General features: G+C 43.8%; 1 protein-coding gene and 1 long non-coding RNA gene across 2 annotated transcripts in view; both read right to left on the reverse strand.

The window, feature by feature from the left end:
- Positions 1 to 13,589, reverse strand: part of LOC138657828 (uncharacterized) — a 100,400-nt gene extending 86,811 nt beyond the window's left edge. Inside the window, exons 1-2 of the long non-coding RNA XR_011317207.1 lie at positions 13,453 to 13,589; positions 13,292 to 13,364 (exon numbers count right to left, since the gene is read on the reverse strand). This is a non-coding gene — a long non-coding RNA (uncharacterized lncRNA). The remainder of the gene's footprint in view (positions 1 to 13,291; positions 13,365 to 13,452) is intronic.
- Positions 3,651 to 5,344, reverse strand: LOC138657827 (uncharacterized). The gene is made up of 3 exons (XM_069745470.1): positions 5,204 to 5,344; positions 4,919 to 5,075; positions 3,651 to 4,792 (listed from the first exon to the last, which is right to left on the reverse strand). Exons 2-3 carry the CDS (start codon positions 5,044 to 5,046, stop codon positions 4,156 to 4,158), a joined length of 765 nt encoding a protein of 254 aa, XP_069601571.1. The 5' UTR covers positions 5,047 to 5,075; positions 5,204 to 5,344; the 3' UTR covers positions 3,651 to 4,155.
- Positions 13,590 to 23,485: the final 9,896 nt, after the last annotated feature.

The following is a 23,485-nucleotide window of genomic DNA, read 5'->3' on the forward strand; positions in this document are numbered from 1 at the left end:
GTCGCTTAATGTGAAGGGGCCTTTACCCATGATGGGGGTTTTGAGTAATGAACCAGGCAGGGAGTTTATAAAAGCCTCCGGTATCTTTTGCATGTGTTTAGAGTTAATTAGTTGATTCAGAAGATTAGGGTAATAGGTCGTTTAGAGAACCTTTTCTTGATATGCTAATTTATTGAGACAGGATTTTTGGGTTATCAGGAGTTGTATGCCAAAATCATCAGTATTAAAACAATAAAAGACCTGACAAATTTCAGTTGGTGGATAATGAATCTATAATATATGAAAGTTTAATTGTAATCATTACATTATGGTAAATAATGAAATTTAACACTATATGCTAATTTTTTGAGAAGGACCTGTAGGCATGCAAATCTTTAAAATATAAATCAATTGATACTGGGTTTTCAAATCACTGAAGCCATAAGAATGAAACATATCTCCTCTCCAGCACCTTGCCAGTGACTTTGTCACAATACTTTTACATCGTATATATGTTGCTGCATACCTGAATAATTAGCATTTTAATTAAAATAAAAATTGATTCATTAAGTGCTTTGGGCAAGACAAAGCACTTAGGCTAGTTTCACATTTCACATTTACAGTTGAGTCCGCAGTATATCATCAGCAACCGCAAACGCATGCAAAAACACATGCAAACGCATCGCTTTTATCCGCATCAGCTTACGCATGACAGAAAAACGCTACGTTTTAATGCATTTGCATGCGTTTTTGTATGCGTTTGCGTATTTTATGCGCATGTATTTGATAGGAAAAAAAATTTCCAGGAGAATTTTCTTGACACAAGCCACGCCAAATGGACGTGCCTCATGGGATTTCTGTATATAGACTCTTGTACAGATGAAATCCTCAGATTTTGCTCTTGTACCCTGCGTCAAGATGGATCTTCGCATGGAGAGTTTCTATCGGAATCTGGATTTCAATGTCAACTTGTTTCTTTCCTTTGCATTTGCTTGTGAGCAAGAACAGAAAAAAAAAAAAAGAGAAGACGGCTTCGGTGCTTTTGGCAGCAAGCGATTGTTGAACTCCAACAGAGCCGTGGAGCCTACCACTCCCTATACAGTGAGCTCCGTAAAACCCGGAGAAATATTTTTAGGACACGAGGATGTCTCAAGACAGCTTCATGGATTTGCTGGTTCGTGTACAAGGAGCTATCAGCAGACAGGAAACCCAGCTCCGTAGAGCGATTCCTGCTGAGGAACGTCTGCTGGTGCCACTAAGGTACATAATATTTAAACATTAACACCTGTCATAATTATTATTGTTCTGCAATGTACTACTTAATATTTTTCCCTTTTTTTATTTTGCAAAAAACTGTACTAAACATTATTGTTATAAAAGCCACGTCCTTTTCTTTTCTTTTCTTTCTTTCTGTTTTGCAAAACCCCTGTCATAAATATTACTGTTCAGAATTTTTTTTCTTTCTCTGTTCGGCAGATTCTTGGCTTCCCCGGAAGAAGCAGAGGGCGAAACGCGCGTCGGGGAGCCGGAGGAGGACATCCACTATACGGGCACTTACCTGGTAAGGTGTGGGCTGTTTAGTACATCACCCTGGGCTATCACTATGCCGGTTCTTTGGCACTCTTAATGGTTCCCGTTGGTTCAGTATCATTGGGATGCGGTTCTTGCACTCATTATATATAGAGTTCCGATGGGCACTGTAGGAGTGTGCTTATGTGAATGAGGTGCTTTAGTCCGGGATAATTCTATGAGACAGCTTTCTTTGCCAGTACATTTATAGATTGTCTTATTAAATTCATATGTGTTGGCTTGTGGGTGGATGTCCCCCTCTGATTTGGGGTTATTGTTCGTGTTCAAGTATTTTTTGCATGTGGCTATTTGGATCTCTTTATATATTTCTAAATAAATGTTATATTTTAAATGACTCTTTGATTGGTTAGCTTCATTGAGCTGACCACCTATTTTGTGGTCACTCCAGTGTTGTACCAGAGAGAGCCTATCATCGCTCCATTTCCAGTTCCGGATAGGAATTTCAACACTATCTGGGATTGTCGCAGACACCTGCCGTGCTTTGTGGGATGTTCTCCATGAGGAATTTATCCTTGGAAATATGGCAGGAAACTGCAGAAAAATATTTTGAAGTTTGTAATTTCCCAAACTGTTTGGCAGCAGTGAATGGAAAACATATCCGGATTACCAAACCGGCTGGAACTGGATCCGAGTACTTTAATTATAAAAAATATTTTTCCATAGTGCTCATGGCGATAGCAGTTGTGGACTGTAGGTTTGTCACCATGGACATTGGATCTTTTGGCCGTGGTACTGACTCCAAGACATTTAAAAACTTGTACATTGGCCAACGGTTGTATGGGAGTCATTTTAATTTCCCCTTGCCATGACCTCTTCCCAACACCGAAGGCCCGCCAATGCCATTTGTTGTGGTTGGGGATGAGGCCTTTCAGATGTGTGGAAACCTCCTTAAGGAAACCTCCTTAAACCTCCTTAAACCAGTCGGGACTTGAACCACACAGAAAGGATTTTTAATTACCGACTGACCAGGGCACGAAGAACTGTGGAGTGTGCCTTTGGTATACTTGTCTCAAAATGGTGCATTTTAGGGACAGCCATTAATCTGAAAATTGAGACAGTCGATGAGGTGGTCAAGGCGTGTGTGGTTCTGCACAACTATATAATGGCTAAAGAGCGACCCAACATTGACCTTGATGAACCTGCTAGTAACCCATTGCCAGATTACCATCCTCACCCTCTGAGGACAACAGTTGAAGCTGCCCAAATTAGAAATACATTTGCGGCATACTTTGTTTCTGAGAACTGACGAGTGTCATGGCATGAAGAAATGGTTTAGTGAAATGCTCTTGTAATGTTATGTAATGTTATGTACCTGGAATGCTTAAATTTACCTTTCATGTTTGCTGAAAATAAAACGCCTCTAGTCAAACACCTGTTCCAAGTGCCCTCTACATGACAATCCTTTTTTTACAGTTTAATAAGGTGATCACCGGGTTCACAACTACAGTTTTTATAAAATCAACTCTCTGTTTAATGCAGATTGCATAAGACAGGGAGTGGATTTTATCCAAATTGGGTTATGTCACCCATGCTTTACACTACACCTCTTTTCTCCGAGGTCAGTGCTATGTTAGGTGACCTTGGATCAGCTCCATCGTCTCTTCAGTCAGCATTTCTATAGTCCAATAGATTAATGCAGACTGAAGAGATGATGGAGCTCATCCACCTCATATTTTTACTCACCTGCCCGTGTGTCAGAACTAGTGCACTCAGGATGCAGAAAATCCCAGCATCCTGAGTGCACTAGTGCTGACACCTGGGCTTGTGAGCATTGCTGACCACTGACCCTTTGTGCTGTATTAATATTTTTTTGGGAGGATCTTTGTGTTTTTGCCACCTCATAGCTCCATGACAGACACTTGAAGCAAAGCTGCAGTGTAAAGCAAATAAAGAAGAGAGGCAGCAGATTGTGTGTCATGGAGATATGAGGTGGCAAAAACACAGTGTTGGTGTAGATGGTGACGTGTGTGTTGATGGCGCACGGTGTGTGTTGTCGGCGACGAAAGAGACAAAGAACAAGCTGTGATGGGGAGAAACAACACAAATTTATTTAACAAAAAAAATATATATATTTTTGACGAGACATGGAGGGGGAAATAATATGAACATGGGGGTGTTGAGCTGGGAGGACTGGCTAGGTGTGGATGATGAAAGGGTTGCAGGGGAAGGGCTTGCTAAACTTGTGGGGTCTGGGAGGTCAAGGATGGAAGTAGACATATTAGAAGTGGAAGCATGGGACGGGAGAGACACATTGGAATGGAGAGATAAACTGGGCAACACAGACACATTGAGAGGTGAGGGTGAAGGTAGTTGGACAGTTCTGGTGGCACAACTCTTTTTAGATTTCTGTCCCGTCTTAGGCGGCTGCCTTCTTTTTTATGCCTCCTTAGGAGGGTGGGAGTTGTGGGGTCAGCAGGGCGTGCAGAATGTGGACCCGACCTGGTGGTGGTGGTGGACAGCCGTACAGGATCTTGACCCGGCCTGGTGGTGGCGATGGACAGCCGTGCAGGATCTGGACCTGGCATGGTGGTGGAGGTGAACGGCTGTGCAGGAGCAGGACTTGGCATGGTGGTGGTTGAGTGGCTTTTAGCAGCACCCGGCATGGTGGTGGCGGTGTAGTGGTGTGCTGCAGGACGGGGCATGGTGGTGGCCGTACAGTGGTATGCAGCAGAACTCGGTATTGAGGTAAACTGTGTAATTGTGTAAAGTGTGTACCACCTGTGGCTGCTGTAAGTATCGAGTCTGCTGCATAGCCTGAACGTAAGCAGCATTGCAGGCCTGTATCACATTGAGCTGGAGTTCAAGCGTAAGGTGTTCCGAGATGCCCTGCACTAACTGATTAAAAAAATGGTGTGCTGGTCTCCGGAGGTCGGCTTCCAGACGGTTAAGGTGTTGGTTGACATCCTGTGTGTTAATATGGGTCAGACCACTTTCCAGTCTCTCTCCCATCACCTTCAGGCCATTCTGGAAGACCGAGCTCAAGTGAAGAAACTTGGGCATGAGTGACCTGTCCAAGGCCTTCTGCCGCTTGTGGGAAGAGCTCCCCCAAAAAGAGGCAGAGGACTGGGAAAAGGGGACATCTGACGGACCAGCTGCCTGTTCTTCAGACCGTGACGTCGACCCACTTGCTGCTTCGCTGGTGGATGGCTGGGACTGGTCCGTGGCTGTTCGATGAGGGACCACTCCAGAGGACGATCCAGTTTCGAGGGTGCTGCTCCAGGTTCTGTGAAAAGAAAAGTAAAACATTACTAGCAAAAAATAACAAATTGTAAAAGCGCCAACTCCTGTGGAATAGCAAAATTCAGATTAGGGAATACAATACAATGGAATACAACACAAAAATACATACGTTCCCTGAGCAAGGACAGGTCTCAGGAACTCCAACAACCGGTGGTACTTATTTTTCCCGATCCTTGCTGCAGCACCACTGCGAACTTGGATCTCCTGTCTCAGGTCCTTGTTGAAGCGATCCTTCATCAAACGCCAACAGGGTTTGACTTTGTTCACTGTGAATAGGGAAAAAAATGTTAAACAATGCACTTTAGGCCGGGATCACACAACCGCGCATCACACACGGTTGTGTGATCCCAGCCTTCAGGTTCACTGCCGCATCAGACCACATTGCAATACTTACGAAATTCCTTTCTGACTTGTGACGTGGCGTTGTCCCAGTCATCCGCCTGCGCTTGGGCCACCTCATTCCACAGCCGCCGAATCACCACAGGGTCTGAGTGCTGCTGCTTCAGGTGTCCCACAATGCAACTCACTCCTGCACCAATGTGATGAGGAGGTCGTTATCAATGACTTCTTCCTCCCGTTGTGGAACCTAGAAATGAAAGAAAGACATTAATGTTGGAAAGATAAAATAATAATAATAATTTTATTCATATAGCGCCAACATATTCCGGAGCGCTTTACAAATTATAGAGGGGATTTGTACAGACAATAGACATTACAGCATAACAGAAATCACAGTTCAAAATAGATACCAATAGGAGTGAGGGCCCTGCTCGCAAGCTTACAATCTGTAGGACACTTAAAACACTCAAATAAACAAAAAACAGTCAAGAGTACCAAAAACAGTGAAGAATAAATAGAAACTGTCATGAATACTTACTCGCCGTCTTGCCACTGGAACTTGGGTCTGCTGCTCCTGCTCATCTGCACTGGAATGGTTCTGTAAAGAAAAATAAATATTTTGCCACATGTGTAAAGTCACAGTGAATACTTACCAATCAGTAGCAAATGTACTTACTTCAGTCTCCTGTCTGTTGTGAATTCTGTGGCTGAGTTCACTTCTGTGGTCACAAGTGGTATTGCAGTCTCTGGGCTTCCTCCCTCAGGTGTTTTGGTGAGCTCGTTGGCTGCCTTGCTATTTAGCTCCACCTGAGTCTGTCTTCCTTGCTCCTTGTCAATGTTCCAGTGTTGGATCTGAGGTACTGCAGTCTACAGAGATTCCACGTCTCAGAGCTCGTCCTATTGTTTTTGGTTATTGCCAGATCTCTGTATGTGCGCTGATTACTGCACGCTGTGTTGCCTGATTGCCAGCCATAACAGTACAAGGAGCCTCACCAATGATTCCCAATAGAGGGAAAAAAGAAATCCTGACATCATTTTTTTTTCTTAGCTCTGTCTTCAGTCTTTTTTTTCCCCTAGACATTAGAGTGCTTCAGGACACAGCTGTGGACATGGATATTCAGGCTCTGTGCTCCTCAATGGATAATCTCGTTGTAAATGTACAAAAGATTCAAGATACTATTGATCAGAAATCGATGCTAGAACCAAGAATTCCGATTCCTGATTTGTTTTTTGGTGACAGAACTAAGTTCCTGAGCTTCAGAAATAATTGTAAGCTATTTTTGGCCTTGAAACCTCATTCTTCTGGTAATCCTATTCAACAGGTTTTGATTATTATTTCTTTTTTGCGCGGCGACCCACAGGACTGGGCGTTTTCTCTTGCACCAGGAGATTCTGCATTGAGTAATGTTGATGCATTTTTCCTGGCGCTCGGATTGCTTTACGATGAGCCTAATTCAGTGGATCAGGCTGAGAAAAATCTGCTGGCTTTATGCCAGGGTCAGGATGATGTAGAAGTATATTGTCAGAAATTTAGGAAATGGTCAGTACTCACTCTGTGGAATGAATCTGCACTAGCGGCTTTGTTCAGAAAGGGTCTCTCTGAAGCTCTTAAGGATGTAATGGTGGGATTTCCTATGCCTGCTGGTTTGAATGAGTCTATGTCCTTGGCCATTCAGATCGGTCGTCGCTTGCGCGAGCGTAAATCTGTGCACCATCTGGCGGTACTGCCTGAGAGTAAACCTGAGCCTATGCAGTGCGACAGGACTATGACTAAAGTAGAACGGCAAGAACACAGACGTCTGAACAGACTGTGTTTCTATTGTGGTGATTCTACTCATGCTATTTCTAATTGTCCTAAACGCACTAGGCGGTTCGATAGCTCTGCCGTTATTGGTACTGTACAGTCCAAATTCCTTTTGTCCATTACCTTAATGTGCTCTTTGTCATCGTATTCTGTCATGGCGTTTGTGGATTCAGGCGCTGCCCTGAATCTGATGGATTTGGATTATGCTAAACGTTGTGGATTTTTCTTGGAGCCTTTGCGGTGTCCTATTCCGTTGAGAGGAATTGATGCTACACCTTTGGCCAAGAATAAGCCTCAGTACTGGGCCCAGCTGACCATGTGCATGGCTCCTGCACATCAGGAAGTTATTCGCTTTCTGGTACTGCATAATTTGCATGATGTGGTCGTGTTGGGGTTGCCATGGCTACAAACCCATAATCCAGTATTGGATTGGAACTCTATGTCGGTAACCAGCTGGGGTTGTCAGGGAGTACATGGTGATGTTCCATTTTTGTCTATTTCGTCATCCATTCCTTCTGACATCCCAGAGTTCTTGTCGGACTTTCAGGATGTATTTGAAGAGACCAAGTCTGATGCCCTACCTCCGCATAGGAATTGTGATTGTGCTATCGATTTGATTCCTGGTAGTAAATTCCCTAAGGGTCGTTTATTTAATTTGTCCGTACCTGAACACACCGCTATGCGCAGTTATGTGAAGGAGTCCCTGGAGAAGGGACATATTCGCCCATCGTCGTCACCATTGGGAGCAGGGTTCTTTTTTGTAGCCAAGAAGGATGGTTCGCTAAGACCGTGTATTGATTACCGCCTTCTTAATAAGATCACTGTTAAGTTTCAGTATCCCTTGCCATTGATTTCTGACTTGTTTGCTCGGATTAAGGGGGCTAGTTGGTTTACTAAGATTGATCTTCGTGGTGCGTATAATCTGGTGAGAATCAGGCAGGGAGATGAATGGAAAACGGCATTTAATACGCCCGAGGGTCATTTTGAGTATCTGGTGATGCCGTTCGGACTTGCCAATGCTCCATCTGTTTTTCAGTCTTTTATGCATGACATTTTCCGTGAGTATCTGGATAAATTCTTGATTGTTTACTTGGATGACATTTTGATCTTCTCAGATGATTGGGAGTCTCATGTGAAGCAAGTCAGAATGGTTTTCCAGGTACTGCGTGCTAATTCCTTGTTCGTGAAGGGATCAAAGTGTCTCTTCGGTGTGCAGAAAGTTTCATTTTTGGGGTTCATCTTTTCCCCTTCTACTGTCGAGATGGATCCGGTTAAGGTTCAGGCCATCCAGGATTGGACTCAGCCGACATCTCTAAAAAGTCTGCAGAAATTCCTGGGCTTTGCTAATTTTTATCGTCGCTTCATCTGTAATTTTTCTAGCATTGCCAGACCATTGACCGATTTGACCAAGAAGGGTGCTGATTTGGTTAATTGGTCTTCTGCTGCCGTGGAAGCTTTTCAGGAGTTGAAGCATCGTTTTTGCTGTGCCCCTGTGTTGTGTCAACCTGATGTTTCTCTTCCGTTCCAGGTCGAGGTTGATGCTTCTGAGATTGGTGCAGGGGCGGTTTTGTCACAGAGAGGTTCTGGTTGCTCAGTGTTCAAACCATGTGCTTTCTTTTCCAGGAAATTTTCTGCTGCTGAGCGTAATTATGATGTGGGCAACCGAGAGTTGCTGGCCATGAAGTGGGCATTCGAGGAGTGGCGTCATTGGCTTGAGGGTGCTAAGCATCGCGTGGTGGTATTGACTGATCATAAGAACCTTACTTATCTTGAGTCTGCCAAGCGCTTGAATCCTAGACAGGCCCGTTGGTCGTTATTTTTTGCTCGTTTTGATTTTGTGATTTCATACCTTCCGGGCTCTAAAAATGTGAAGGCGGATGCTCTGTCTAGGAGTTTTGTGCCCGACTCTCCGGGGTTATCTGAGCCGGCGAGTATCCTCAAGGAAGGAGTCATTGTGTCTGCCATCTCCCCTGATTTGCGGAGAGTGTTGCAGAAATTTCAGGCTAATAAACCTGATCGTTGTCCGGCCGAGAAACTGTTCGTCCCTGATAGGTGGACTAGTAAAGTTATCTCTGAACTTCATTGTTCGGTGCTGGCCGGTCATCCAGGAATCTTTGGTACCAGGGAGTTGGTTGCTAGATCCTTCTGGTGGCCATCTCTGTCACGGGATGTGCGTGCTTTTGTGCAGTCCTGTGGAATTTGTGCTAGGGCTAAGCCCTGCTGTTCACGTGCCAGTGGGTTGCTTTTGCCCTTGCCGGTCCTGAAGAGGCCTTGGACACATATTTCGATGGATTTCATTTCTGACCTTCCCGTTTCTCAAAAAATGTCGGTCATTTGGGTGGTCTGTGATCGCTTTTCTAAAATGGTCCATCTGGTGCCCTTGGTTAAATTGCCTTCCTCCTCTGATTTGGTGCCTTTGTTCTTCCAGCATGTGGTTCGTTTACATGGCATTCCTGAGAATATTGTTTCTGACAGAGGTTCCCAGTTTGTCTCGAGGTTCTGGCGAGCCTTTTGTGGTAGGATGGGCATTGACCTATCTTTCTCCTCGGCCTTCCATCCTCAGACTAATGGCCAGACCGAACGAACCAATCAGACCTTGGAAACATATCTGAGATGTTTTGTTTCCGCTGACCAGGATGATTGGGTGTCATTTTTGCCGTTGGCTGAGTTCGCCCTTAATAATCGGGCCAGCTCGGCTACCTTGGTCTCTCCATTTTTCTGCAATTCTGGGTTCCATCCTCGTTTCTCTTCAGGACAGGTTGAGGCTTCGGACTGTCCTGGTGTGGATTCTGTGGTGGACAGGTTGCAGCAGATCTGGACTCAGGTAGTGGACAATTTGACCTTGTCCCAGGAGAAGGCTCAGCTTTTCGCTAATCGCAGACGCCGTGTGGGACCCCGACTTCGTGTTGGGGATTTGGTTTGGTTATCTTCTCGTAATATTCCTATGAAGGTTTCCTCTCCTAAATTTAAACCTCGTTTTATTGGTCCGTATAGGATTTCTGAGATTCTCAATCCGGTGTCTTTTCGTCTGACCCTCCCAGACTCCTTTTCCATACATAATGTATTCCATAGGTCGTTGTTGAGGAGATACGTGGCACCTATGGTTCCATCTGTGGAGCCTCCTGCCCCTGTTTTGGTGGAGGGGGAATTGGAGTATATTGTGGAGAAGATTTTGGATTCTCGTGTCTCTAGACGGAAACTCCAGTATCTGGTCAAATGGAAGGGTTATGCTCAGGAAGATAATTCCTGGGTTTTTGCCTCTGATGTCCATGCCCCAGATCTTGTTCGTGCCTTTCATGTGGCTCATCCTGGTCGGCCTGGGGGTTCTGGTGAGGGTTCGGTGACCCCTCCTCAAGGGGGGGGTACTGTTGTGAATTCTGTGGCTGAGTTCACTTCTGTGGTCACAAGTGGTATTGCAGTCTCTGGGCTTCCTCCCTCAGGTGTTTTGGTGAGCTCGTTGGCTGCCTTGCTATTTAGCTCCACCTGAGTCTGTCTTCCTTGCTCCTTGTCAATGTTCCAGTGTTGGATCTGAGGTACTGCAGTCTACAGAGATTCCACGTCTCAGAGCTCGTCCTATTGTTTTTGGTTATTGCCAGATCTCTGTATGTGCGCTGATTACTGCACGCTGTGTTGCCTGATTGCCAGCCATAACACCTGTCCACTCTGTGAGGTCTGCTTCCAAAAAAGATGCTGCAATGTTTGTAGAGTCTTGAGAGTAATGGACTTCCACTGCCCACACCTTCTTTTATAAGATTTGTTTGGGGGGTGGCTTAAAACCAGTTCCTAGACATGTTTACTCATTAAAACTCATGCATACGCAAACTCAACCGTACGCATGTCCTTGCGTACCCATGCGTTCCCATAGACTGCAATGCATTTTTTTTTACACACTCCTTCAGCAAGCGTACGCATGCATATGACGGCGGAAATTTGCTGTCACAAAAAAGTGCAACATGGTGTGTTAGCTGCTCCCCGCGAAACAACGCATGCGTAAGCAAACGCAGGCGAGCGTATGCAAATGCATGAACCTATGTCCACAATGTTAAAGATATGAAATCATGACGCATGCGGATGTATGCCTCAGAAACACTGCGGACACAACTGCAAATGTGAAACCGGCCTTAAAGGGGTTGTTAAGGCCAAACTGTTAAGTCTACAGTCACTCTATTTGACTGCAGACCTATAATTTCCCCCAATGAATGGACTGTGCGCTGCGGGGATTCACTGGTTTCAGACCTGGGACCAGAGTGTATGTATGAGTTATACATACTCAATGGGTGCGCCCTTACTCTCCATAAACTTGTATTTGTATAGAGCAAGGCAGCGCCCTCTAGCTGGCCATGTCCCTAGTTGGGACGCTGCCTTGCTCAGTGCAAGTGTATGGTGAAAGGCCACGCCCACATACATAACACATGTATACCCTCTGATCCTGAGTCTGAAACCAGTGAATCCCTGGGGGGGACTCGTAAGTCTGCAGTCACACAGAGTGACTACAGGCTTATTGATTTGACTGGACAACCCCTTTAACTAACCTCTGCCTCCCCAAGTTGTTTCCCTGTTCAGCACCAGCCTCTTTAGCTGGATTGATAGTGCACTGTCTGTGTGATGTCAGACAAATAAATCAGGACAGTGATGTATCAATCAAACTAAAGAGGCTGAGGCTGGTGCTGGGCTATACAAGTGCTTTGTCATGCCTAGAGCACTTAACACCTCATTTGTGTAGTAATTAAAATGCTAATTTCTCAGGAATGCAGGAACAGATCTAGAGGTGTCCATTGATTTACATTTCTAAGACCTGCATGCTCATATATGCATTTTGGGAGTGGGCAGGAGGGTAGGGGGATTGATTTTACTTACAGATTCCCTTTAAGTGTTAATTTTCTACATTGTGATATCCTTATGTCTTAGTTTAAAATATGTTATGTGCATAGATCTATGTGTAGTAAATTACTATAGGAAGAGTCTGTGTATTCTGCATGTTGGGACTGTTACCACCAGGGAAGAGGATGTAAGAGCGGCGGGTGAGAACAGTAACTGAAACCCTCGTTATTTTGAAACCTCGACAAAAACTGAAGCTGGTAGAGGAACTAACCTTACTAAGGGGAAGTTAAAACTTTGTCCTCACCTTAAACTTTTTGATGTCAGAGCAAACCATTGTTTAGGCTTCAGACCATGGTTGCCCAATAGAGTAAAATGCTTTGCTGATAAAAGAATTGTCAGTAACTCCATAACAACTTATTCCTGTCATAGGTCGCTAAGAAGCTGATCCCGATTCAAATTGTGCAGGCCGTATTACACAGCCAGCATCTGCTTATTAAAGGGAACCTGTCACCCCGTTTTTTCAGATTGAGATAAAAATACTGTTAAATAGGGCCTGCGCTGTGCGTTACAATAGTGTATGTAGTGTACCCTGATTCCCCACCTATGCTGCAAAATACATTACCAAAGTCGCCGTTTTCGCCTGTCAATCAGGCTGGTCAGGTCAGGTGGGCTTTCCGTTGGTGGCGTAGTGGTGTGCGCATGTCCAAGTGCCGAATCCACTGCGCGCAGGTGAAGAAAAAGCGCGCGATCTGCGCTATTACCCTTGTCATCGGTGGGGGTGGCCATCTTCCTGATGCTGCGCGTGTGCAGATGGAGTGCTCTGCTGCACGGGGCTTCAGGAAAATGGCCGCGGGATGCCGCGCGTGCGCAGATGGAGATCACAGCGGCCATTTTCCTGAAGCCGAGATGCAAACGCGGGATCCCCGCCTCCCAGCCAGAGACTCTCACACTTGTCCTGGTTGACCTTGAACTCGGATGCCTCCGAGTAGCTCTCCACTTCTGACATCACCACCATCGCCTCCCCTTGAGAAGAAACAAAGACGATGACGTCATCCGCGTAGGCCACTACCCTCAGGATAGCCTCTGGCGCCACCCCGCCCATCCTCACCCACGCCAACGGTCCACAATCAACCCTTCTGAGGAAGGGATCGATCGTAAACGTGTAAAGCAAAGGGCTAAGAGGGCAGCCCTGGCGGACACCAGATCCTACCCCGAAAGGTTGTCCAATCCACCCGTTTACCGGAGGGAAAGTCTCAGCCCCTGTGTATAAGGTCTTAAATCCACAACATGTGCACATACCCTAAGAGTCAGATACACCAAATTCACTGTCAGAAATGTTAGTTTTACAAGTAGGTGCAAACACGCCCCATACCATCCCGAATCCTTCCCAGCTCTACCCATTTAAGCAACGTTGCAAATTTTTTGCACAACTATAATTCCAAACCCAAAAGGCTTACATTACAATATATGAATAGAATTACGTAAAAACCATATGTAGCTGCTAAGTGGTGGACTTACTAGAGTCTGTGTGCAAGGCCTTTCCTCTTTATCTGATTGATGATTTCTATCATATCTTGTCTTGGGCTGCAGTCTGTTAAGAAGGAGGAAACATACAGTCATACGGTAATTTAAGTGATAAATGTGATCCATAGTGTAGTTGTCCTTTGTGTGGAACTCACAGTAATTAGATTGTGATACAGCAAAAGTCTCAGAACTTCCTTTCCCATATTAACTTAGTTGCATTAGGGTTTAGGAAATATTGCAGACCTATTTTGTACTGTACGTCAAGACAATGACAAGACCCAGTGTCTGTAACTGCATACCCAGCACATTCTGTGCCTCGGGCAGCTCCAACTGAATTGCAAATTCATGAGACTAAGCGCCTATAAAATGTCTTGTACTGTATGTACCCTGTATTTTCCCAGCGTTTTACATGAAATATCAACCGCATCACAAACATTAACCCTTACCAACACTACCAGGACAGGATACAATCCAGGATATTTCTGTGTATCTCTGAACTTTAGTGACTGTCCGATCATATTTTAAAGGGGTTTTCAAGTTTAAAGGATGTTTTTTTCAATAGTCTAGCAGAAGTATAATGTAACAAACAATGTGTACTCACTTTCCCCTGCTCCACGGAAAGAGATGAGGTTGTTCTTCTTTGGGCCCTGATTCATCATTGCTCTTGTGCCTGTTTTTTGGCTAGTTTGGTGTGTTTTGCACCACTTTTTTTGTTTGCATTCATTATTCTATTTGCACTTTTTTTGAAGACTATTTTATATGTGTGCTCTTTTTTTCTGCTTTGTGACTGGAGCAATTTGACATATTTTTTCAACCTGATTCATCTATTGTGACTTTTGAAAAGTTGCAAAATTTGGAGAAACGTTGCTCCAATCTCGTACCCCTGGTATATTTTTTAGTACGCCCACATCTCAGAGCATTATTGCGACTTTTGGCACCACCATTTGACTTTTGGCTCTAAAAGTTAAAAAAGCAGTTCAAGACAGAAAGAAAACCCAATTATGACTTTGCGCCATGAATTGCATGTGCGATTTTGATGAATTTGGTGCCAACAACTGCAGCGAATAACACCAGTAAAAAAGGAAAGCGACTTTACAAAATACAAATGAAGAATCAGGGAATAAGTGTTAAAACTCTCCTGTCAGACAGAAAATCAACAAGAAAAAAGAGAGTAAATCACTCTATATCGGGTCATAAGACGTCTTGAGATATGTATAACTGTAATAGTACAGTATATGCTGCAATTAGCATATTTTTAACAAATATGGGGAAAAAGTATTTTGAATTCCGAAAATATAGCAATTTTCCTTTTTTCCTTTTTTACTCTGTAATTAACTTACAAACAATAACCAATCTCATATTTTCAAGGTAATTTTCAGCACCACAAAATTATGTAAAATTCCTTAATCATGTCTCCATTACAAAATAAACTTTCTATTTTTTTTGTATAACAGTGTCACTAATAACTATACGCCATATAGCCTTTCATAGATTGGATAACGGCTGGAAAACAAAGACTATTGGTCAGAATGCTCTAGTAGTGTGAGCCACAGATACTCCCTAAACACCAGCAATATGGTCGTGCTACATGGTCATGCTACATGGTCGTGCTACATGGTCGTGCTACATGGTCGTGTGTATGAGGCCTAATGGTTTTATTAAGAGGCTGTTGCAATGAGAAATCAACCAGCCCCCAAAATAGATTTTTGCACAGAACTAGCATGCATTTTCTACCCTTAAGGTACCGTCACACTAGACGATATCGCTAGCGATCCGTGACGTTGCAGCGTCCTGGCTAGCGATATCGTCCAGTGTGACAGGCAGCAGCGATCAGAATCCTGCTGTGATGTCGTTGGTCGGGGAAGAAAGGCCAGAACTTTATTTCGTCGCTGGCTCTCCCGCTGACATCGCTGAATCGGTGTGTGTGACGCCGATTCAGCGATGTCTTCGCTGGTAACCAGGGTAAACATCGGGTTACTAAGCGCAGGGCCGCGCTTAGTAACCCGATGTTTACCCTGGTTACCATCGTTAAAGTAAAAAAACAAACACTACATACTTACCTACCGCTGTCTGTCCTCGGCGCTCTGCTTCTCTGCTCTGGCTGTGAGCGCCGGGCAGCCGGAAAGCAGAGCGGTGACGTCACCGCTCTGCTTTCCGGCCGCTGTTCTCACAGCCAGAGCAGAGAAGCAGAGCGCCGAGGACAGACAGCGGTAGGTAAGTATGTAGTGGTTGTTTTTTTACTTCAACGATGGTAACCAGGGTAAACATCGGGTTACTAAGCGCGGCCCTGCGCTTAGTAACCCGATGTTTACCCTGGTTACCGGCATCGTTGGTAGCTGGAGAGCTGTCTGTGTGACAGCTCTCCAGCGACCAAACAGCGACGCTGCAGCGATCCGGATCGTTGTCGGTATCGCTGAAGCGTCACTTAGTGTGACGGTACCTTTACATTTGCTAAGAGGAAAGTGCATTTGTTTTCCAGGTGAAGGTCAATTCTAGGTTAGTAAGAGCATGTAATACAATGCAGCAGTTTGTGTCTGGGAAGTAATTGGGAGTTTTAAAATTACATAAGCTGAAACTACGCACTTAGATTAAAAGCAAGCGGTAATAGCAGGTAATAACAATAGTTTGCCTGAGTCTGGAATTTTCTGTAACAGGAGATTCTTAAGGTATAATTATTTTGAAGCTCTTAGGTTACTGAAGAACTTTATAGGCTGCATATCTCTGGTTTTACCAAAGGAAGTTGAACTGTTGCGTAATTTTGCAGTCTGCAAGATAAAATCGTTTAAAGGGTCAGATTTACCCTATGATAAACAGCCAGGTTACTAATGGTGCATGGTTTCTTTAAAAGTGAACCTGTCAGCAGGATTGTGCTGAGTAACCAACAGACAGTGTCAGGTCGGCGCCGTTATACTGAATAAAATGATTCCTTTGATGATGAAATCCGTCTTGTGGTTGTTGTTTAATCTTCATTTTTAGTTTTGTGTTAATGTTATGCTCGTGCTCCGGGGCGGCCTGTAGGGGTCGTCATGTGGTGCTCTGATTAGGTATTCATAATACAGACTGCTGACATGTCACTGATCCCTCACTGACCTGCCCCCTAGTTTACATACTGAATATTATATTTATTGAAAAAAAAAAATCACATTCAGCAGGCAGATGCTGGCGGCAGCGCCTGTGCTGCAGCATGATTGCATCTATAATATGCATTAAATTATTCTATTTAGTGATATACATTTATTCTGAAAAAAATCTGTTTCAAAATGGCACCGGCCTGCGAAGTAGCAGTTATCAGTGATCCAATAGATGCTAGTGTGCAGGCGCCACAGTGCCATTCTGTTAGAGGAAAAAAAATTGTCTCCACCAAGATGGCGCCTGCACAGTAGCATCTATCGGATCAGGGGGAACCCGGAAATTTTTTTTTATAGGGTCCCCCTATAAAATCAAACCAGCAAAGACTAGGCAGACAACTGCAGGCTGATATTAATAGCCTATGAAGGGGCCATAGATAATGGCCCCTCCCAGACTAAAAACCATCAGCTCTCAGCCACCACAGAAAAGGCGCATCTATATTATGCGCCAAATCTGGTGCTTAGCCTTGCTCTTCCCACTTGCTCTGTATTGATGGCCTGTAGGGTTGATATTTGTGGGGTTGATGTCACCTTTGTATTGTCAGGTGACATCAAGCCCACAGGTTAGTAATGGAAAGGCGTCTATAAGACACCACAGTGATATTGTACAAAAACAGTCACCCAGAATAAAGTCCTTTATTTGAAATAATGACACAGACTCCTATAATGAATCTTAATTAAAACATACTCACCGAACGCCTAATCCATCGATGCCAACATCTCCTGCAACAAAAATAATATAATAAACCACAATATTCCTCACCTAATAAAAAAGAGAAAACATACCAGCGCCTATAATCAATAAGAAATATCATAAATCGTAGAACCTGGCACTGAATCAGACTATAGTGGACAGACTGCAACTCAGAATAACATCAAAAACCACAAGAAAAAAAGCAGTCAAACAGTCCAGTTATATGCAAATGATCAAAAAGTCTTTATTAGAAAGTATAGGTGAACAGACAGCAGGGAATGGATTCCCCATGATAGCCTCAACACATATAGATAGGGCACAGGTAGGTGTGCAACAGAGTATCCGATGCAAGGTATAATATACCACCCATTAAAAACATGTATAACAGTCAAGTGACATGAATCACCATGAAGCATAGATACTTGGATGGTACATACCCGTAGCTGGAAATAATGGTCACTGAGCACTCCCTATCGCGCCCACCCCGACGCGCGTTTCGGTGGATGCCTTTCTCAAGGGGTACCATCTTGTACTAACGGATTTAATTTATAGCTCCCAGACACTCCCGATTTGTGCAAACACGGCTTCCTATGATGTCATCAGCTCCGGACACCGGCGCACAGTGCGGCGACACCGGAAACACATGGGCCCATGTGATCCAGGGTCACCAGCACTGCAGCGTCCGAGGCCGGAAGTGACGTGCGCGCAAGCGCACATTGCAAAATCGGCGCCATGATAGTATAGAGGGCTGTGACATACAGCCATCCGGCTACAGCCATATCCGCCCACAACGTCCGAAACCAGAAGAGAGGTGCCCACATATGCGCACATCGTAGGAACAAGCGCCATATTGGTACAGGAGGCTGTACAACACAACCATCTTGGTACAGTGCGGAGATATATAATCCTATATCTAACCACCATGTACAACAAGTGGCAGACCGTACCAGACTCAGTGCAAATAAATCATAGACGCATGTAAAATCTATCATCCACCAGTGTAAGCATATCCCACCTGGTAGATCAATCAGACGGGGGCGGATCTAGGATATATCTGAAGCATATATATAGTACATACACAGCTAATCATATATTATGGAACACAAGACTAAAAACTATTAACACACATATATACATACATCAAAGGGACAATGGAACGAAGGAACATCTATGCATGTCCACATTTATTTGCACTGAGTCTGGTACGGTCTGCCACTTGTTGTACATGGTGGTTAGATATAGGATTATATATCTCCGCACTGTACCAAGATGGCTGTGTTGTACAGCCTCCTGTACCAATATGGCTGCAGTGCTGGTGACCCTGGATCACATGGGCCCATGTGTTTCCGGTGTCGCCGCACTGTGCGCCGGTGTCCGGAGCTGATGACATCATAGGAAGCCGTGTTTGCACAAATCGGGAGTGTCTGGGAGCTATAAATTAAATCCGTTAGTACAAGATGGTACCCCTTGAGAAAGGCATCTGCCGAAACGCGCGTCGGGGTGGGCGCGATAGGGAGTGCTCAGTGACCATTATTTCCAGCTACGGGTATGTACCATCCAAGTATCTATGCTTCATGGTGATTCATGTCACTTGACTGTTATACATGTTTTTAATGGGTGGTATATTATACCTTGCATCGGATACTCTGTTGCACACCTACCTGTGCCCTATCTATATGTGTTGAGGCTATCATGGGGAATCCATTCCCTGCTGTTTGTTCACCTATACTTTCTAATAAAGACTTTTTGATAATTTGCATATAACTGGACTGTTTGACTGCTTTTTTTCTTGTGGTTTTTGATAATATTCCTCACCTGTCTGCAGGGAAGATAATCCATAAGGTCCCACGACGATCCTAATTACTTTGATAGAAGTCACTGATGTGAATGCTACCGATACACTGACAGGAGGTAATCACCCCGCAATGTATCACTGTGCTGTCGTGAGAAAGTTCTCATGCAGCAGTGACATAAGTGAGAGCATCGGAGGTTATGAACTCCAGTGAACTCTCTCACGGCAGCTCAGTGATACACTGCGGGAGCGATTACCTACTGTCAGTGTATCGCCGGTGGCCAGGTAGAGCGATCACATTTCCCGATGTGACTGTTCTATACGTGAGCTCGCCGTGGGACACTTGGGATTACGTGGACTGTGGTGGCAGGTGAGTATATGTTGGTTTATTTTTTTTATTATTTCTAAAAAACATGGGCGTCGGGGATTTGGCAGTAGGTGAGTATAATAGGTTTTTATTTTTATTTGAATGTGTATGTAATTATTTTACTTTTTTATTTTCGTCTGTGAGCACAGGCGCTGGCCAGCAGATGAGACTACATCTCCTATCAGGGGCACCTGCTGTCACTGATATCAGTGACAGCAGATGTAGCCCCATAGGAGCACTAGACTCATCAGCCTAGGCCTGCTGACCTGCGATAAGCTTTTTGCCACATGTCACCGCTGTGGGTGACAGTCATAGCTGCGGCTCACGCTGACATCTGACAGCAAGACCCCGCAGTGCTCTGACTGAAAGTCTGCGGTAACGTTACTGCGGGTCACAGTCACCAACTGCAGGGTCACGCTGACATCTGACAGCATGATCCCACATCGCTGACTGACGGTCTTACCGACCGTAGCGTTACCGCCAATAAGAACCACTGCACCGGTGTTTCCCATGCTGTCACACAGATGACAGTGTGGGAAACACCATAGGAAGCTGGTAAAATTATTTTTTCTGTCTGGAATACTCTGTTAAGTGAGATATTTACATAACATAACATAATAATCTACCATCTATCTATCAAATGTGCACAGTCCGGTGTGTAGATCTATTTTCTGCTTACAGCCTACAGTATATGTAATGCATGAGGAGGAAATGTCAGTATTGCGCCATTTTAAATAGTCCGTTATTTAAGCAGATTACCAGAATTTGGGTAAAGTAGATGTACAGTCATGGCCAAAATGTTTGAGAATGACACCAAAATTATATTTTCACTTGATCTGCTGCCCTCTGGTTTTTATTAGTGTTTGTCTGATGTTTGTATCACATACAGAAATATAATTGCAATCATATTATGAGTACCAATAGGTTATATTGACAGTTAGAATGAGTTAATGCAGCAAGTCAATATTTGCAGTGTTGACCCTTCTTCTTCAAGACCTCTGCAATTCTCCCTGGCATGCTCTCAATCAACTTCTAGACCAAATCCTGACTGATAGAAGTCCATTCTTGCATAATCAATGCTTGCATTTTGCCAGAATTTGTTGGTTTTTGTTTGTCCACCCATCTCTTGATGATTGACCACAAGTTCTCAATGGGATTAAGATCTGGGGAGTTTCCAGGCCATGGACCCAAAATCTCTATGTTTTGTTCCATGAGCCATTTAGTTATCACCTTTGCTTTATGGCAAGGTGCTCCATTATGCTGGAAAAGGCATTGTTGGGCGCCAAACTGCTCTTGGACGGTTGGGAGAAGTTGCTGTTGGAGGACATTCTGGTACCATTCTTTATTCATGGCTGTGTTTTTAGGCAAGACTGTGAGTGAGCCGATTCCCTTGGCTGAGAAGCAACCCCACACATGAATGGTTTCAGGATGCTTTACAGTTGGCATGAGACAAGACTTGTGGTAACGCTCACCTCTTCTTCTCCGAATAAGCTGTTTTCCAGATGTCCCAAACAATCGAAAAGGGGATTCATCAGAGAAAATGACTTTACCCCAGTCCTCAGCAGTCCACTCCCTGTACCTTTTGCAGAATATCAGTCGGTCCCTGATGTTTTTTCTGGAGAGAAGTGGCTTCTTTGCTGCCCTCCTTGAAACCAGGACTTGCTCAAAGAGTCTCCGCCTCACAGTGCGTGCAGAAGCACTCACACCAGCCTGCTGCCATTCCTGAGCAAGCTCGGCACTGCTGCTAGTTCGATCCCGCAGCTGAAACAGTTTTAAGGTACGGTCCTGGCGCTTGCTGGTCTTTCTTGGGCGCCCTGGAGCCTTTTTTACAACAATGGAAGCTCTCTCCTTGAAGTTCTTGATGATGCGATAGATTGTTGACTGAGGTGCAATCTTTGTAGCTGCAATACTCTTCCCTGTTAGGACATTTTTGTGCAGTGCAATGATGGCTGCACGTGTTTCTTTAGAGATAACCATGGTTAACTGAAGAGAAACAATGATACCAAGCACCAGCCTCCTTTTAAAGTGTCCAGTGATGTCATTCTTACTTAATCATGACTGATTGATCGCCAGCCCTGTCCTCATCAACACCCACACCTGTGTTAATGGATCAATCACTAAAACGATGTTAGCTGCTCCTTTTAAGGCAGCACTGCAATGATGTTGAAATATGTTTTGGGGGTTAAAGTTCATTTTCTGGGCAAATATTGACTTTGCAAGTACAGTAATTGCTGTTAAGCTGATCACTCTGACATTCAGGAGTATATGCAAATTGCCATTAGAAAAAATGAAGCAGTAGACTTTGGAAAAAATAATATTTGTCTCATTCTCAAAATTTTTGTCCATGACTGTAGAGAAATATATGGCCTACTTCCTGCCAAGACCCTTGCTCTTTGATTGTGGGTTAATAACTTGTGTCACCTGACACAGACTGGTAAAGCTGGAAGTGGTGCCTGCAAGTACATAGAAAAAAGAAGTATGCAAAAAGAGGGATCACCTAAAAATAGTTCATGTTTATAAACATACAAGCCAAACAAGACAAATTAAAAACATTTAAAAAGCACAAATGGCTATAACATGAATTTTTCTAGAACCGAGCTATCGTGCTAGAATCTAACCTGTCCATCAAAAAAGTAATTTAGGAAACCAAAAGTTAATGCCACCTTAATACAGATATATTATAATAGGAACAGGAACACATGGGCTACTTGCACAGTGAACAAGTCTGTATGAACATGTTCACACACCACCAAGAAACCTGAAGACACAAAAGAGAATAGTAAAACCAAAAACACTCAGTTTGAAAAAAAAAAAAAGAGCAGCTTAGTATACATTTTTTGCAAAAAACGTATCAACCAAATACCCTGTTTTTTACATCTTTTACTAGCACTTGCGGATTACTGCAACATTTTTTCAAACTGAGTGTTTTTGGTTTTACTATTCTCTTTTGTGTCTTCAGATATATTATAATGTAGCCCAAATCACAACTACTGTATATCAACAATGTAAAAATTGCTATATCAATGACTTGGGCCCTAAAATAAGGGTCAGTAGTTACATAAAGTGCATGGAGGGTTAAAGATATATATGCCCAATAAATAATGTACAAAATGCACAAAGTAACAGATGATAAAGAGGAGTATATACAACAATTGTATGATAGAATAAAAAAGTGGCACAAAAATCATACTGCCAGCACAATAGCAAATAGCTACGCAGAGTAATGATAAACGTAATAAATCAAATATTAAGCTGATGGAGGTCAACGGTTAGGACAGGGACAAAAAGACCCCATGCGTATCTCCACTAGCGGTGTGGCTTTATCAGGGGCAGAAGTGTAGCCATAAACATTACCTATTTTTAGGTGATTCCTTTTTTGTATACTTCTTTTTTCTGTGTACTTTTTAGATCTTTTAGTATCCGGTAGGAGAGAATATTGGGTCAATTATGCAAATCACACCCTGATTAGAGTTTGATAACAATGTGATCTGATTTTGTTGGGTGAAGAGAAAACGGAAAATAAAAAGTTTCTTTCTTCTCCATTCTGTCAGTCTGAGAAAATTAGTTCTCATATGTCATCTGAATGCAGTCCGATGTTTGCCACTGACTCACTTACTTGCATAGCCAAGTGCCATCTAAATATGGAATCAAACTCAGGCATGTTGCAATTTTTTTCTATGACAGACTTGGTTCGAGGAAAAAGTCAGACATGTGCACAGCCCCATAAAATAACATTGGTCGGAGTGTGATCAGATGTTTTGTCGGATCACACTCGGATCCAAAAATACAGGCATTTGCATGAGCGTTAGGCCATGCTCACACGTTCAGTATTTGGTTAGAATTTTACAGGATTCCTCTCCCCTCTGTACCAGTCTGTGATTGTTAGTTTGTTTACTGTAAACGATATCTATAACCCTGTACGTAACCCCTTTCTCATGTACAGCACCATGGAATTAATGGTGCTATATAAATAATAATAATAATAAATCATTATTTATAAGCCAAAACCAGGAGTGGGTGATAAATACTGAAGTTGTGACGTGTTTCTATTATACTTTTCCTCTGATTGTTCCACTCCTGGTTTTAGCTTATAAACACTAAGGTAAAATACTGACCAAATACTGATAGTGTGTAGTCTAAGGCCGGGGTCATACTAGCGAATGTGATGCGAGAAATTCGCACGAGTCTCTCACATCAACACCCGGCA

Source organism: Ranitomeya imitator, chromosome 1 (genome assembly GCF_032444005.1).
Source record: "Ranitomeya imitator isolate aRanImi1 chromosome 1, aRanImi1.pri, whole genome shotgun sequence".
Classification (NCBI taxonomy): domain Eukaryota; kingdom Metazoa; phylum Chordata; class Amphibia; order Anura; family Dendrobatidae; genus Ranitomeya; species Ranitomeya imitator.

Coding starts and splice junctions, on each gene's coding strand:
- LOC138657827 (XM_069745470.1), bottom strand. CDS start 5,046: ATGAAGGATCGCTTCAACAAGGACCTGAGACAGGAGATCCAAGTTCGC. Junction 4,793..4,918: donor CCTGTCCTTGCTCAGGGAAC/GTATGTATTTTT, acceptor TTCTTTTCACAG/AACCTGGAGCAGCACCCTCG.